General features: G+C 49.2%; 1 protein-coding gene across 13 annotated transcripts in view; it reads left to right on the forward strand.

The window, feature by feature from the left end:
• The window catches only part of LOC120907331 (mushroom body large-type Kenyon cell-specific protein 1-like), a 112,817-nt gene that overhangs the window by 79,901 nt on the left and 18,017 nt on the right, over positions 1-14,899 (forward strand). For all 13 annotated transcript variants that reach the window (XR_005740513.1, XM_040319061.1, XM_040319064.1 and 10 more), the window contains one exon: positions 10,323-14,899. This exon is cut by the window's right edge. Coding sequence is in view for 12 of the 13 variants with exons in the window: in XM_040319061.1 (XP_040174995.1) it covers positions 10,323-13,620 (3,298 nt within the window). In the remaining variant the exon portion in view is untranslated. The remainder of the gene's footprint in view (positions 1-10,322) is intronic.

Consider the following 14,899-nt stretch of genomic DNA (forward strand, 5'->3'; position numbering starts at 1 on the left):
ATTCGCACCGGATGGACTTGAATGCGTTTGGTTGGAAATACGTTGAAATAATACAAACAGTCGCTATGTCACACACACACCCACACAAAAATATTTATCAACGAGTGTATTCCAATTAGAAGCGGCGCTAGGCTCGTATGGTGAGGTTGGAAATATTTCATTTTATTTTGTTGCACTCTCCAACTCTCCGTTGTCTACAGGTTCACCCTGCCCTAACAAATGGTCGATGGATTAAAAATGGTTTTGTTTCTTTTTATCGAGCGTGCGTTATCTTTGAAACCCAAACAGTAAAGGTGAAAGACTGGCCGGTTTTTTTAGCCTTCCTTTTGCGAATCTGTTGCTGTTTTGTTGCCGAATATTTGACAGCGATACAAGCGCAACTTTAAAATGCAACAAAACATGCATATAAATGTTTCAGCGACACCAATCAAGCTGATATAATTGGCCATTTAATGGTACAAGAACGATTTTGTGTATGACAAACGTTAGTTTGCATCTTCCCTTTTCGCGCGAATATATTCTTAGAAGCGTATAGTCAAAATAATATCTGGGATGGATCGCATTCCTTTGAACGAAAACGAGTTTGCTTTGAAGCAAATGAAAGCCACCTGAGCACCACGGTAATGGTGATACGTGGCAAATTATCATCATGTTTTAAATAACCAGAAGGTAACACGATAAGTTTGAGTGCTTGGGTGTCATTGCGGGAACAGTTATCTTCCATATTTGCTCGTAATAGAGCGGGTGGTCGTTCGGTGCTGTCTGTAACGCAACGTATTTTCTAAACAATCTTCCACTGCTGCACCACTAGTGCGGCAGGGATGATTCGAATGATGGCAGCCGGTTATGTGACCATAGTCCTACTCACCTTTGATCTCATTTCGCGAGGAAACGAACGAAAGGGAGAGAGAGAGAGAGGTGTTTAGCTCGAAAGAGGCTCGAATAAATTGTTAACGCAGCAAAACGCTCGGCCACACCAAAACACAACCGACACACCGCACAATCTCGGCCGGATGCGGATCAACCACTGATCGGCCATCAAATGTCAGCAACATTACGAAATGCCACTTGCGTAGCGCAGCGTTTCGCGCCTCTCGGACCACGATGATGATGGAGGGCTTACGTCGCGCAGTGGCGACCTCACAAACTCGCTCGTCGTCGTGACCTTTTTGCGTTGATTCGTTTTCTCGCATGCTGTGTTTTTTATTCCTTATTGCAATTTCAGACCCACACTCCTCGAGGTTATACCCTCCTTCCTCCAGTATGTTTTTTTTATCCCATAGTGCCTAGTGCCCCAGCGCCGACGGCACGCATATTTGGCCGCGATGCAACGTTGTGCCGGCCAATCTTCTTGGACAAAGAAACTGACAAGGGCCGAACGGCAGGAGAGAAAAAATCCCCCGAACCGATCGAAAGGGACAATCTTGCTGTGGAGGGGGGGGCACGAGAGCACACGCACACACAGCGCACATTGCCGCGCTAGCGAGCGCTTGCCGCATCGCATTGAACTACGATGGTGCGTTGCATTGCTGCAATTTTAATCGAAAATTACCTCCTGCGCCGCCACTGCCACTGTTCAGATTCTTGCAACGTTCGCCACCGCCACCGTCGGAACCCCGAAACATGCACAGAAATCAGGCGTAGGGTTTAGGGGAGTACGCGAGTTTCATAAATAATAAATATGACCTTAAAATATTTAATCACATCGATTCGCATTCGACGCAAACGGTACGTCCTGCGGGGAGCGGCATAAGCATACCTGTTACCCCAAGTTTCAGGCCTTGTTTCTTGAGCCCAAGGCTCTTCATCCAACAAAGACTTCTATAACCCACTGCGAGAGTGATGAAAGGGGTAAACATACCTTCGACAGGCGTAACCCAGCGCTGTGCCAATTCCGCCATACACAATGTGATAAAAGTTGTAACAAAAAATAAGTAGATGTGGTTCCATCTTTATTGATATGATGATATTGTCACATAGTCATTCAAGAAAACGTCATAAATTTACAAACAGCATCGCCCGTTTATTGGCAACTTCTTACGAATGGACCATACTAATCTGTCCCAAAACGATGTAGTTTCTACTGCCTTTGTGAATGCCAAATATTGTAACAGCTAACCAAGTCTTACGGAAACTCGATAACGTTGGTTGTGTCATTGAAAAGAAACAATATAAGGCAATTTTCTTATGTATGTGTATGCCTGGAGGCAGTTCAAACGATTGGACGTGGAACGTTTGATGTAATTTGAATTCGTTTCCAGCAAAAATCGATAAATTATCAAAATTTTGCGCTCTCCCATACATGTATGGAGCACTAAGCTGTCGCCACCGCATGAGGACGTGTCATCAAATTTTCATAAAAAAACACACACACACAAATACCCCCCACCTCCCTCCCATCAACGCGCGGGCCTGCCCTTCCAGAGAAAGGTTAATGAACTTGCCGAACTTCCGTTCAACTTACTACGTTGGTATTATATGCTGCCTGCGCTAGCTGCGCTACCCGTTTGAAAGGAAAAGGAACCGAATCTTCAAAGGTGTACGCCATACGCGCGACACGTTACGAGCTACGTATGCAGCCAGGGGCTCGCCGTCCTCAGATGCATTTGCACTCGATGCAACGAATTTTTCCCCGGACATTCCCTTGGACCCCCCCCCCCATTCCAACGGCATCAGCCCAATCCGTGGTAGGGTGGTGGCTGGCTCGCTTGCAACTGCTCGCTGTGATTGAAAACTGCGGAAGGAACTTCCTTTTGGGACGGCCCTTCCTTTTATTGGCTCAAAAGAAGAAAAAATGCATATACGATGCATTTATTCTCTCCTTTTCTCTCTCCTTTTCCTCGTCTGTGTATCCTCTCTCTTTCTCTCTCTGCTCTCTCTCTCTCTCGTTCTTTTTGTGCTGTCAAACACATATCTTTCTCTTCTTTCCACATGCCTTAGTCCTTTTTGTGATCGAGGATTTTAGATTCACCTTCACCACCGTTCACCGGCAGTATCCTCCGGCTTCCCGCTCTGAGTGCATTTCACACTGAATTTGCATTTCTGTCACCAACACTCCACACAACACACCAACACACACACATACATTTGCTTAGTTGTATGAGGGGTTCACATGTGAGAGTGCGAAATTTCAACAACAAAAAAACACACACAAACCCTTTCACACTGCCACACCGTGGCCGTCCCAATCCATCGACCGCAATGTTTGGATGCATTTTTTTTTGTCGCGTCACAAAAAGGGTGGAAAAAAGTAAAGCAAGTTCTCATCAAAATTTTAAACTTGCACCCTTGCAACCTTCATCCCAAACGAGACGAAGCCCCGGCAGCGCCATCATGGTCCGAAAACCTATACGCGGAATGCATCATACCGTGCCAGAGAATGGGATGACGACGTTCGAGCTTTGGAGGTGTGCTGCTTGCAGTTGTCGTCTTTCGTCGTCATCGTCGTCGTTGTCGTTGTCGTCGTTATCGTCGTCGTCGTCGTAGTGCCCCCGATGGTTGGCTTTATACTACCGTTCATTAGCCACCATTCCACCGCCTGATGGTTCGTTTCCGATTCGCCTTGGACCCCAAGTGCCCGTTGCAGAAAAGTGCATTTCCATCTTCGGTCGACTCACCGCAGGAACAGAGCGGACACGTTTGTGTATGTGTGTGTAAGCCTGTCGCGCAAGCTATAGTCGTGCAGGAAACAACGCAAAAAAGTCCCAAGAAAGGACGAATTGCCGTACAATGTTTACGTCTCGCAGCTCGTAACCTACAAAAACTGCCTCCACTTTCCTACGGTACGATTTTTGTATGCCAGTTGCATGTCTCTCTCCTTGAGATTTATTTTGTCTTTTTGTATACATGTGTGTGTGTGCATAAGTGTTGGTGAAGTTTTTTAAAGAACGCTTTTTTGACGGTGGCATAAATTACACTCCCACATGCATTTCTCCCTGTTTCGTGCTGCGACTCAGTGCCTCTGCCCTCATTCCTCTTTTCCCCCCGTAAACCCTTTGCTATACTTTTCGCTATCTTAGTCTCTCTTGGCACAGGGTTCTATCATTCCATTTCCTCTACATCCTAAAAACAGCCCACTCGTGCACACACACACACACATACAGACACACAGTTACTCACTCCGTAATCCTCCATTGCAAAAATATCATCCCGAAAACAGCGCACAAGGGGCCATGGCCCACACATGCACACGTCGGGTATGTTTGTGCACACATGCATGTTAGAATGCATTTTTCGGTGGCTCGAATCAAGATCCCTTTCCCCTCCCTCGGTTCAACGTTTCCGTTCCAGCTACCCGGTGCACCTTTGGTATGAATACGAATGCACACATGCACCGGCTTCAATGCACCGAAAATGCACCAACATGCTCATTACAGTCCTTCACCCTTCAAACGAATAAACCACAAACTGAAGGTTCGAATCTTTGTGCATGCGTGTTTGGGGTGCCTTTTGCCTTCTTTCTACCTCCCTCGCCCTTTTTTTGTTTTATATTCAAGGTGTGTGTTTTTGTATGTGTTATTTTTTTTGCTTGTCTGAGCTGATTTTTTGCTGTACTTTTGGGTTTCGACAGCAATGAAAAGCATAATTGCTATGCTTTGGCACTGTCACATTGCACATTTTATACCACATGTACTTTGTAATGACTAGCGTCAGTTATCCTTAATTTTTGCCCATTTCACCCAACAGAAATGCAAATTGCTGATGGAAACTGATGGTAGAAAACATATTACAAATGTGTAGATTATTTTAATAAAAAAAAATGTATATCGTCTTTTGATACTCTGAGTGTAGATTAAACATCCACCGAGCTCATGTTTTCAGTTGAGAGAAAAACAAAACATCTATATAAGCCTATGATATTAACACGTGCTATATGCACTTTTTTGCACACCTTGCTCTGTACGGTCCTTGTATTTGTTTGTGAGTGTATGAGTTCTTGAAAAACTTAGCAAAGAACGGATGCACGTTCGAATATATCTAGAGTATGCGTTCGGTCGGTGCGGCGGATGGATGACGCTGCCTGAAGGCTAGTCGCCAAAAGATGCCGCCACCCACCTTGTGTGCCGGTGCCATCATTCTATCAGCGTCATTTGCAATGTCGTCACAAGCGTGTGCAGCGTCGTCCGCCTCGGCGGATCATGTACCGAATACAGCATAGCACCGAATAGAAAACGCAGGACATGCTATGGTCAGCCAGTAATGCCGGCTAGAACCGCTCCGAATACGAAGAATGAGATGTGAGAAATGTTATGTTTGCATTGCTCTTGTACAAAGCAACTGCCAACGTTTCCAACGTTAACTTGTTATGGAAGGTAAAAGGTGATACGGCGGAAGAAAACAAGACAACGGGCCAGCCGTTTTGCGGCGTTCGCCTCACCCTAGGGACGGGAACGGATTCTTTTCTGCTACCTTTCTGCTACTGAAAATGCACAATGTAGTAATACCCGTCCGCCAAGGAGCCGACTAGAGGACCGGTATGCACCGAAACGTTAAAACATTATGCACAAAAAATGCATTCAGAAAAATATATGAGTTGCACTGCTCTTTACTACTCACACGAACGTTCATAGACACAGCACACAAACAAACGCATGTGCGCACGTACATACACAAGCATAAAAATAAACTCATTCACACACACATATATGCCCTTATTTGCGGCCAAATGCATCGCGTTCCAAAAAGTTGGGCAGGATGCCTCTAAGGGAAACTCTACATTAAGCTTGACAGAGCTAAGAGAAATCTCTTTGTAGAGACGATTTTTTTGTGGATCGTTAGTTACGTTCTATCATTTATTTTTTTGCGTTTCTGCTGACTTTCATGCTTATCAATTTTCTTTTATTTAACACGCAGTTCAAACTCACTGATAAGTACATAAGACCAGTTCGATAGAGTGTGGGAAATATTATTCAAAAAGAAGTGTTTAGAGGATAGATACAGCATAAGACACAGCACCAAACGTAGCAGAGAGGTTTATTAAGCTAAATGCGTGAATGTGTGGATCAGTGTGTTCTGTGTTACAAAATGAACGCAAAATAGTCAACCCAACCTTTCATAAAACATCAATTGATATGCTAATCAGCTGCTTGTATGTCCTAGTATGCATCCTAGGCTAGTATGCATGACAACAAGTGCAGATCTAAAAAATGACCTTTAAAGCACACTTGAAAAGCTGTTACATTTCGCAGATCTCTGACAAAATTGCGCAACGTAGTAGTTTGAGTACAGCAAAGAAATAATGTGGCAAAAGCCAATCCCTTCCAACCCTCCCCCCAGCAACCGTCAACCTCAAACACAGAAAGGCAAATGATTATTTTTTAGCTTATCGTTTCTGTTTTCTTTCGCCCTGGTTTGCTACCAACGAAACATTGTGAAGCCGCTAATATATATTAGCATTTCCTTCCAAATTATTTCGAACATGGTGGGTGCCGCAACCGTGTTTTCGACAGCTTGTGCACATGTACATTTACATCGTATTGCGGCAATCCCTGCACTTGGCACGTGACGATCTAACTGGTGTTACTTTAATGTGTAACAGTTTGTTGTTTTCCAGTGATTTAATATTGCCAGGCATATTTATTTGTGCATTGCCGTACTCTTAACATTGAGAATTCTTAATTTACCTCATTATTTAAGCACCTAGGCACCTAGATATTCGATTACCACCTAAACGATCATCAACCATTTCTAATCTCAAAATCAACATGGCCTCTGGCAGATTGATCAGCAATTTTCGGAGGCGTTCCTAATACTTTGTTTTCGGCCACTTTACTTCCCACCAGCTTCGTAAACGGATTCTTCTAAACCGGCCGCCATTAAACGAACGCATCGCAGCAAAACGCGACACAAAAGAGAACCGGCGCTAAAAAAGAAACCGGTCCACTGTTGAACCAACCAACAACAACCATCTTGATCCGTCGATGATGTTGGTGTGCATATAAGCAACGCTGTTGGATTGTAATGTAGACACCTCATCCACGACTTCAATTGTGCCTAAAAAGTATATTATAATCGTATGTGTAAATGAAAATTTGAGGGTCTTAGAGTCAGCTAAGAAAATTTAACGATGAATATAATTTTTTTTTTCAACATTCGACTAAAAATATTTACTGTGTACATATATTTGTCGTGTAAATCAAACCACGATTGCTTCAACTTGCACAATTTGCACTTTCTTTTCTTGTTGCCGAATGCAAGTGCCAATGCAATTCGTAAGCTTTTACATTCCTTACCTTCTTTCTAGCTCTTCTTTCTAAGTGTCTTTCGACTCAATGTTTTTGCAATGTACGAGGTTGCGCTTCCTAGAAGAAAGGTGCCGAAAGCAAAGAAAGAAAAAAATCGATCCCCTATTGACAAACCAGATTTCGAGGAAATTTGTTGCACCCGATTACCATTAGAAGGGGGATGCAACGCTGAACGCAGCGAAACGCGTCGCCTTACCACGTCGCGACCGTTTTTGTTTTCGGTTCCCACCAAACACCACCGATCCACCGAAAACTGCCTGCGAAAGTTTTCTGGGAATGACGCGACCACTTGAACCCGATTTCCACACCCTCGCGCATTGGTGCATCCCTCCCGCAGTTTAGCCGAATTGGGTGGGCAGAGGAGCAAAGGAGGCTTGTGGCAGGGTGGATGTGGTTGTATGACGCTGGAATTTGGGCCAACAGCCGAACAAGAGGCCTCACAAAAATCGACACGTCTAGACATGCTCTCCTACTGCTTGCGCCCTTGCGCATCCCCTATCGCATTAAAACCTTCCTTCTGGTCGTCGCCCTACGACTATGACACCCCTTTTTGGATTCTTCTTCGGTGGCCTCTCAAATGCGCGCTCGCTCTCACTCCCTTTCGCAGGGAGAGACGTTTATCTTGGCAGCTAGCTATTCAACAGCTCCCTGTTTCCCGCCACAGCTTTGACATTGTGCGAGAGTTTGTCGCAGCTTTTCTATTTCCCTGCCTCCGCGAAGCTCTCTCATCCCATTTGACTGGTTGGTATGTTTTTGTTTGCCCGGAAAGTCGCAGTTTTAACAACCGCCACGGTACCCCATGCTTATGCTGACAATCGAACCCGAGGACGATTGAAAGACGCATAAAGCGCTCGGGATACGACACACAACAAAAAAAACCTACACACAAGACATCCAAGATGCATTCTGTTGCACTGCACGACTGCGGGAGCGGCGAAATGTCCGGAGTAGCGGGGCTAAAGCTGAGGGATGAATCCAGTAATGGCCGTGAGTGTAACCCCGAAAGCAACGACATAATCAGCACCATGGTCATTGCTTCCACAGATGTCTGTGCAGTTTGAACCAGGCAAACGTCGGGTCGTCGTGCGAATCAACAACGAATTGAACCGAAACGAGACACGGAGCAAGATAAGAAGATCCTTCGATGCTTATGCCACGCCCGGCCCTCGAACATCGAAGGTACCCGCGTGCCGTCGTGAAGTTGAGCTGGTCAGTAACCTGACGCGCTGGGCCATCGATACTGTACGCTAGCACCCCGACGGCACAGTGGAAACGTTTTATGATGCAATTATCGCTTCGCCTGCTTCCCTCGCCCATCACCAGTGACACCGCTAGGGTTATATCTCCTTGTTTTTTCCACTTTATTGGCCTTCCACCGCACGAGCTGGCGAACAACGGATGGTCAGACGGGATTGATTTAACGTCGCATCTATCAGTTTGAATTGGTTTTGCTACGATTCGATTGATTGAAGACTCTTCTAACCGTCTGCTCTGTTGCTACAACTCTAGCCGCCTGCGGTTTTATTCCAATGACCGGGTCCTCCAAAAAATCCGTTGACAAACAAACTACGCGTGTCTGAACAAAAAATATTACAGAAAAATGGGAGAAAAACACACACATACACTGACTGAACTGCCATAAAAATAGATCATGTTTAATTCGAAACTGGGCGCAGCTAGATGTTCCAGTTCTGGCGACCATTGAACGATGAATTCGAAACCGAAGGGACCCGGAAATGCAAGTGTATCTTATTGCGATGTATCAAATTCGATCCCAAGTGTAGCAAAATACGTTACCTTAGTCTTCTTTTTAAACAAACCAAAAATGTGCCGTTAAAGCTGAATTGTTTCACTCGCGTATACTGCTGCCGCCTGTGCGACGTCAACAACAAGAAGGATTAGGCAGCGTGAGGATGAAATCCTTCTTCCTTTCGACGTACATCCCTTCATTCTTCCACATTCGAGTTTAGCTGCTGACCGAATTAGGGCAAGTGGTCGTAGAAAGTGGCTTCCTTGCTGTTATTCCTACGGAGGTGGAGGTGGCACAGGCAAACACAGGTGGCTAGCTACTACCCTCCCTCACCCCTTTTCCCCCTATTTCGGTCGGTGGTTTTGAGTATCGTGCTTCATTTTTGCTACCGTGCTCACTACGCCACGTTATTTTTTAAGCCATATTCGCGCTTTTGTGTCGGAATGGCAGTCGTGTGCGCCTTCGCTTGTCCTGGTTCTGGGTTCCGTGCCTTTCCGGTACATCTGAGCGCCGCGTGTGTGTGGGTGTGTGTACAACGTAAGGCGACACACATCACATCCATGGTCCCCGGCCCTGAGCACACGGTTCCTGAGTGGTACTTGTTTTCTGACTGGCGAAAATTTTTCACCAAGCCGCACCTCACAAGAGGGAACCACTTATGGTGTTCCTCCCCACTGCTCGCTCGTGAAAAGCAGTGAAGAGAGGATTCGTGCAGAAAAACCGGCACCACAATCGCTGTTCCCCCGTCTCTTTCCCCTGCATCGTTTCCTGCATTTCCTCCCTTGGACGCTCGCGCAATTCGCAGACCAAGGGTGGCAAGGAAGAAGCAAAAGTGTCTGGAATAGTAAGATGCTAGCGTTAGCGATATGTGTATAGGCAACTACAGACACACACACACACACACACACACACACGCGACCCTGGAACGAAGATGCCCTGTACTGCCCCACGCGTGCAGACACTCGAATGGTTGGAAGATGAGAAAAATTTACGCAAATCGGTATTCTAAGCGGAGCAGAAAAAAAACCCTACACATACACCCATGCTTAGATTGGTTAGGCCGAAACGTGAAGAAACTGAAGTAGAATCTTCTGTCCACGACAGCCAACTAATGAAAAATCACGTTTGCTGACGTTTTGCTGCAGCAAGCATTACATTCCCGGACAAGCCTACGTCGGAGTGGACGAATTTTCGGCTATTGGCCATTCGCTGGAAAGCGTTGGAACATTTCTTGTCGCACTTGTCTCACTTGAAAACCAATTTTCGAACCATCAAACTCCGACTAATGCTTTTCCACCTGCTTTTCTGATTTACCCTTTTCCTGCTAGGGCGAAACCCCGCTTGTCACCGGTTGGAGGACGCAAGACCTACACCGAGGATGGGTTGCAGAATGCACTGCAGGACATACTCAGCGGACGGCTCGGTACGCGCCGGGCAGCGATGCAGTACGGCATCCCGCGCTCGACGCTACGCAACAAGGTGTACAAGATGGCGCTAGGCGGCAAGCGCGGCATGTCATCCCTGCTAGAGGACGACGACGATAAGGACTCGCAGGACGGTGACATGAAGGATGGCGATCTGCTGGACAAACTACCCCAACAGGTGCTGGCCGACATGCTGATGAAGATGTGCGGCGGAGGAACCGGGACGCCTCGATCGCACGAGACCAACCTGACACCCACACCGCCCGCTACTGCGACACCACCCGCCCAGCATGCCACACCCGAGCCGGCTGCGCTAGACATTGCCGGCATGAGTCTAAAACCGCACCCCAGCTCCCAATCCATTGCCGTGCCGTCGACCACGCCACGTCTAGCGGGGTCTGCTACGGCGACGCCTCCCGCAACTACGCAGCCGCCACAGTCGTCACCGCTGGTTGCCGCCGCCGCGTCCACGCTGCTCAATCCGAACCTAGTGATGCAGGTGGAGCGCATTCTTCAGGTAACGGCGACCGCGCAAGCATCGGGCGAGACACAGCAGGCCCTGGCCGAGCTGCCCGAACTCCTCCGCAAGATCATCGACCAGCAGCAGCTGCTGGCGGATCAAATTAAAAAGGCAAGCGTGAGTGGTAGCGTACCGGCCGCTGCCACGATACAACCGTCCGTGGCTGGCAGTGCCGGCGGTCCAAGTCCCACCATTCACGGACTTGCTCCGGCGGGTTCCGGTGTGCTGGGAAACGCGTCTGCACTGGACGCGGCCCTCGCGCGATCACCCTCACTCAGTGCGGCCCTCAGCACGAACGGAGGCGCCTCACAGGCAGCCACTGCAATTGATCCGTGCTATCTTCCGTTCCTGCAACAGCTGCAGCAACAGCAGCAGGGCAAACTGCGAACTATGTCTGCAGGCACGCCGGACACACCCGCTTCGCTATCCTCCCTCGAGCTGAACGACGTGGCGAATGATGACCCGCACGTCATTCTGAAGATTCCGTCCTACGGACGAGCCCCTGGCGCCTCGCCAGGAGTTCCCGGCGTCCCGGCCAGCAGCAAAAATGGAGACCTGGAACGCCATCACCTGCATCATCACAATCTGACCACCCCGTCTCCGCCGACCGCTGCCGCGGCCGCCGTGCTCAGCAGTCTGGTCGGAACGCCCGCCCGAACGCCGCATTCGTCGGGTAGCCCACAGGCCGGCCTCCTGAACAGTGCCGTAACTGGTGGCGCTGGCATGGGGGGTGTCGCGTCAGCGCCCACCTCCTCCCAGGTGTCCTTGGCCTCGTCGCTCTCATCCTCTTCGCCGCTGTCCTCGCTGTCCGTGGCATCGTCGGTTGCAGTACAGCAGGAACGAGCCTCGCTTGGAGGCAGTGCGCAGACCAACCACCTGTCGGTCATATCGCCGCCCTTGATGAACCTGCGCGGTGCTGCAAAGGGAGAGTCTGCCCTTTCCCCGCCCGCTTCCGGTCATGGCTCGGCCCCAGGAATGACGTCCGGCGGTAAGCCAATGCTCTCCGTGCACGATGTGATAGCGCGTAGCATCAGCAAGAACTTCCAACAGCATCAGCAATCGGACATCATGCACAAGCAGCAGATGGAGCAAATGAAACGGCCCAGCATCTCCGTCATCAAAACGCTCGGCGATATTTCACACTTTGGCAGTGCGGCCGCGGCAGCCGCCGGGCTCGGTTCCGTCGGGAGTGCGGCTCAGCTGGCGGCGGCGGCGGCGGCGGCCGCAGCCAACAACACCGGCACCGGAGGCAAAGGCACACGTCCGAAGCGGGGCAAGTACCGCAATTACGATCGAGACAGTCTGGTGGAGGCAGTGAAGGCAGTGCAGCGCGGTGAAATGTCGGTGCACCGAGCGGGCAGCTACTACGGCGTGCCCCACTCAACGCTCGAGTACAAGGTGAAGGAAAGGCATCTGATGCGACCGAGAAAGCGCGAACCAAAACCGCAGCCCGGACTGGACGACCACCGGCTTGGAGGTTCATCCTCCGGCAAAGGGTCGTCGGACGGGGCATCGTCCTTGCGAGGCCTGGACAAGGGCAAGGGTGGTTTGGGCCTTGGCGCAGGCTCGAAAGGAGCGGCCGGGCTGGCTGGCCACTCTGGCAAGAACCATCATCATCTGCAGCAACAGGTGCAACAGGCACAGTTTCCGAACAACTCGCCCAACGGTGCGCTCGGTGCAAAGATGCCAATGTTCGATGCTTCGGCCATGGGCTACGGAGCGTCCTTCTTTTGGCCCCACACAACCGGCTTCAGTGGGATGCCCAGCGTTGACTATGCCCGCAGCCAACCCGCACCAGACGTGTTTAGCTCCCCGACGCTTATGCAACGCTTCCAGCAGGAAGCCACGGCTAGTGCACTGTCGCCAGCCGACTCACGACATTTTCCGGGTGGAAAGGCGAGTTCGGCCGGCGTTGGTAGCACCAATGCGAATCTGACCGCCCTGCCCAAGGGCAGCAGTGTGCGTGAGATGGCTGAACAGCTGTACGACGGCAGCGGTGCCAACGGAGGCTCCTTTCTGGATGACATTATTCGGCAAAGCCTCGACAAAAAGTCCGGCGACTTTGCTAGCCACAGTGCGCTCTTCGATCACTTGTTGAAAGGCAAGCTACGATCGACGGTCGCCGCTGCTGGCTCCGTGGGCAGTGCCGAGGATGCCAACACAGCCGCCCTGCACACGAAAGTGGCTACTAAACGAGCGGCCACCAGTCCCCCGATAGCATTCCACCCGGAGAGCATTAAGCGCGAGCGGGCCAGTCCCGGTGCCTCGTCCACCTCCTCCACCGGCAGCAGCAGCAACCGATTAGGAGTTAACCTTGGCAACGACCAGCAACATCACGGACAGAACCTATCGCAGTCTGTCACCGGTATCAGTACGCCCGAACAGCTGGCGAAAAATGTCGAGAGCCTCATGAAACTGCACGAGAATCTTTCGTCGATGTCCGCGGCGCACCTACAGCGAACCGCGATGGAAGAACTCAACGGTACACAAGGCTCGACCGCATCACGCGCATCGTTGCTCGGCCACCAATCGGACTCGGTGGATCTGCACGGCTCGGACGGCGAAACAGACACGGACTCGGTACGATCGCACACCAATCATCACGGGCACAGCTTACGCCACAGTCTGCAGCAGCAGCAGCATCACCATCACCAACGGGGTCTGACGGACGACAGCTCATAGGGCCGGCTGCGCGGTGCATCGGCAATGCAACTGCGCCGACCCATCTGCTAAGCGTGCTGCTAAGTGTAAGTGATGATGCAGTGCCATGCCATTGCAGGCACTCAGTGTGAGCGATCGAGTGTGAGCGTGAGACCGGATGGCGCAGTGGCACAACACACTGGCCGCTGAAATGGAGAATTCATAGTTCAAATATTATTCTTATATTAATTGTATATCATCGTAGTCAAAGTGGGAGCAAGTGGGTGGCCCTTTTGCAAGTGCAAAGGCAAGGCGGAAGCGGAAGGCAGAAACCGGGACGATGCAGTAGCAGGTTAAAAGCAACACAAAACACTGAAACACAAGTAGATACCGTTAACAGAGAGCACGAAGTGTTAACAATTTTATCCATTTAAGCGGAAGGGCAGAAGATCGCGGGAGCAGATGTAACTTAATCTTAGATCGAAACAAATATGGGAAGTGAAAGGAAGGTTCAACAAAGACTAACAATAATAATGTTACAAAGAGCTATACAGTACAGTGGGGAGAGCAAGGACGGAACCAATCAAATGCGCATGAGATGGCAAAACATACTTTACTATTTTCCTTACACTTTACATCGTCTACTATCACATCATCATCATCAACATCATCATCATCATTATGATCGTGATCAGGTCACCCAAAAGCATACATGCATGATCACCGTTTTCCGATCATCAGAGATAGAGCTTAGTAGCTTGGTGGCTCTCGTAAAATGCGAATCGAAAACACACACTAACACTAACACAAAACGGTAGACATTTCCAATCGGGAGAAAGCTAAACAGGCATTGGAAATGGAAGCGAAACTTGAATGGCTACGAAAATCGCGTAACGGACAGCTAGAAGCAGAAGGCGAACGTGAACAGTAAAAGACAGAAAGGTATAATATCATCGCCAACCAAATGCTAGCATTTGAAGCACACGAAATGTTTTTTGACAATCGACAAATAGGCTCCTTGTGTGAACTTTACACTATAAACACATGTAGACAGACGTACACTCACAATCGTCACCACCAACACCACCAACACAACCATCACCACCACCACCACCACTACCAGCTTCACGGTTTATGCTGAAAAGCAAACCAGCTGTCCACAGCGAACCCATCACCGTGACCCGGTCAAGGAGGCGGGCTTAGTGTAGGAATAAGATGTACGTGCAAGAAAATGGGGGAAAATCGCGCAAAATATAACCCATTTCGATAAAGCACTCCTAACGACAACAACATCAACAACACCACCATCGCATCAATCGTA

Source organism: Anopheles arabiensis, chromosome 2 (assembly GCF_016920715.1).
Source record: "Anopheles arabiensis isolate DONGOLA chromosome 2, AaraD3, whole genome shotgun sequence".
In the NCBI taxonomy this organism is placed as follows: Eukaryota; Metazoa; Arthropoda; class Insecta; order Diptera; family Culicidae; genus Anopheles; species Anopheles arabiensis.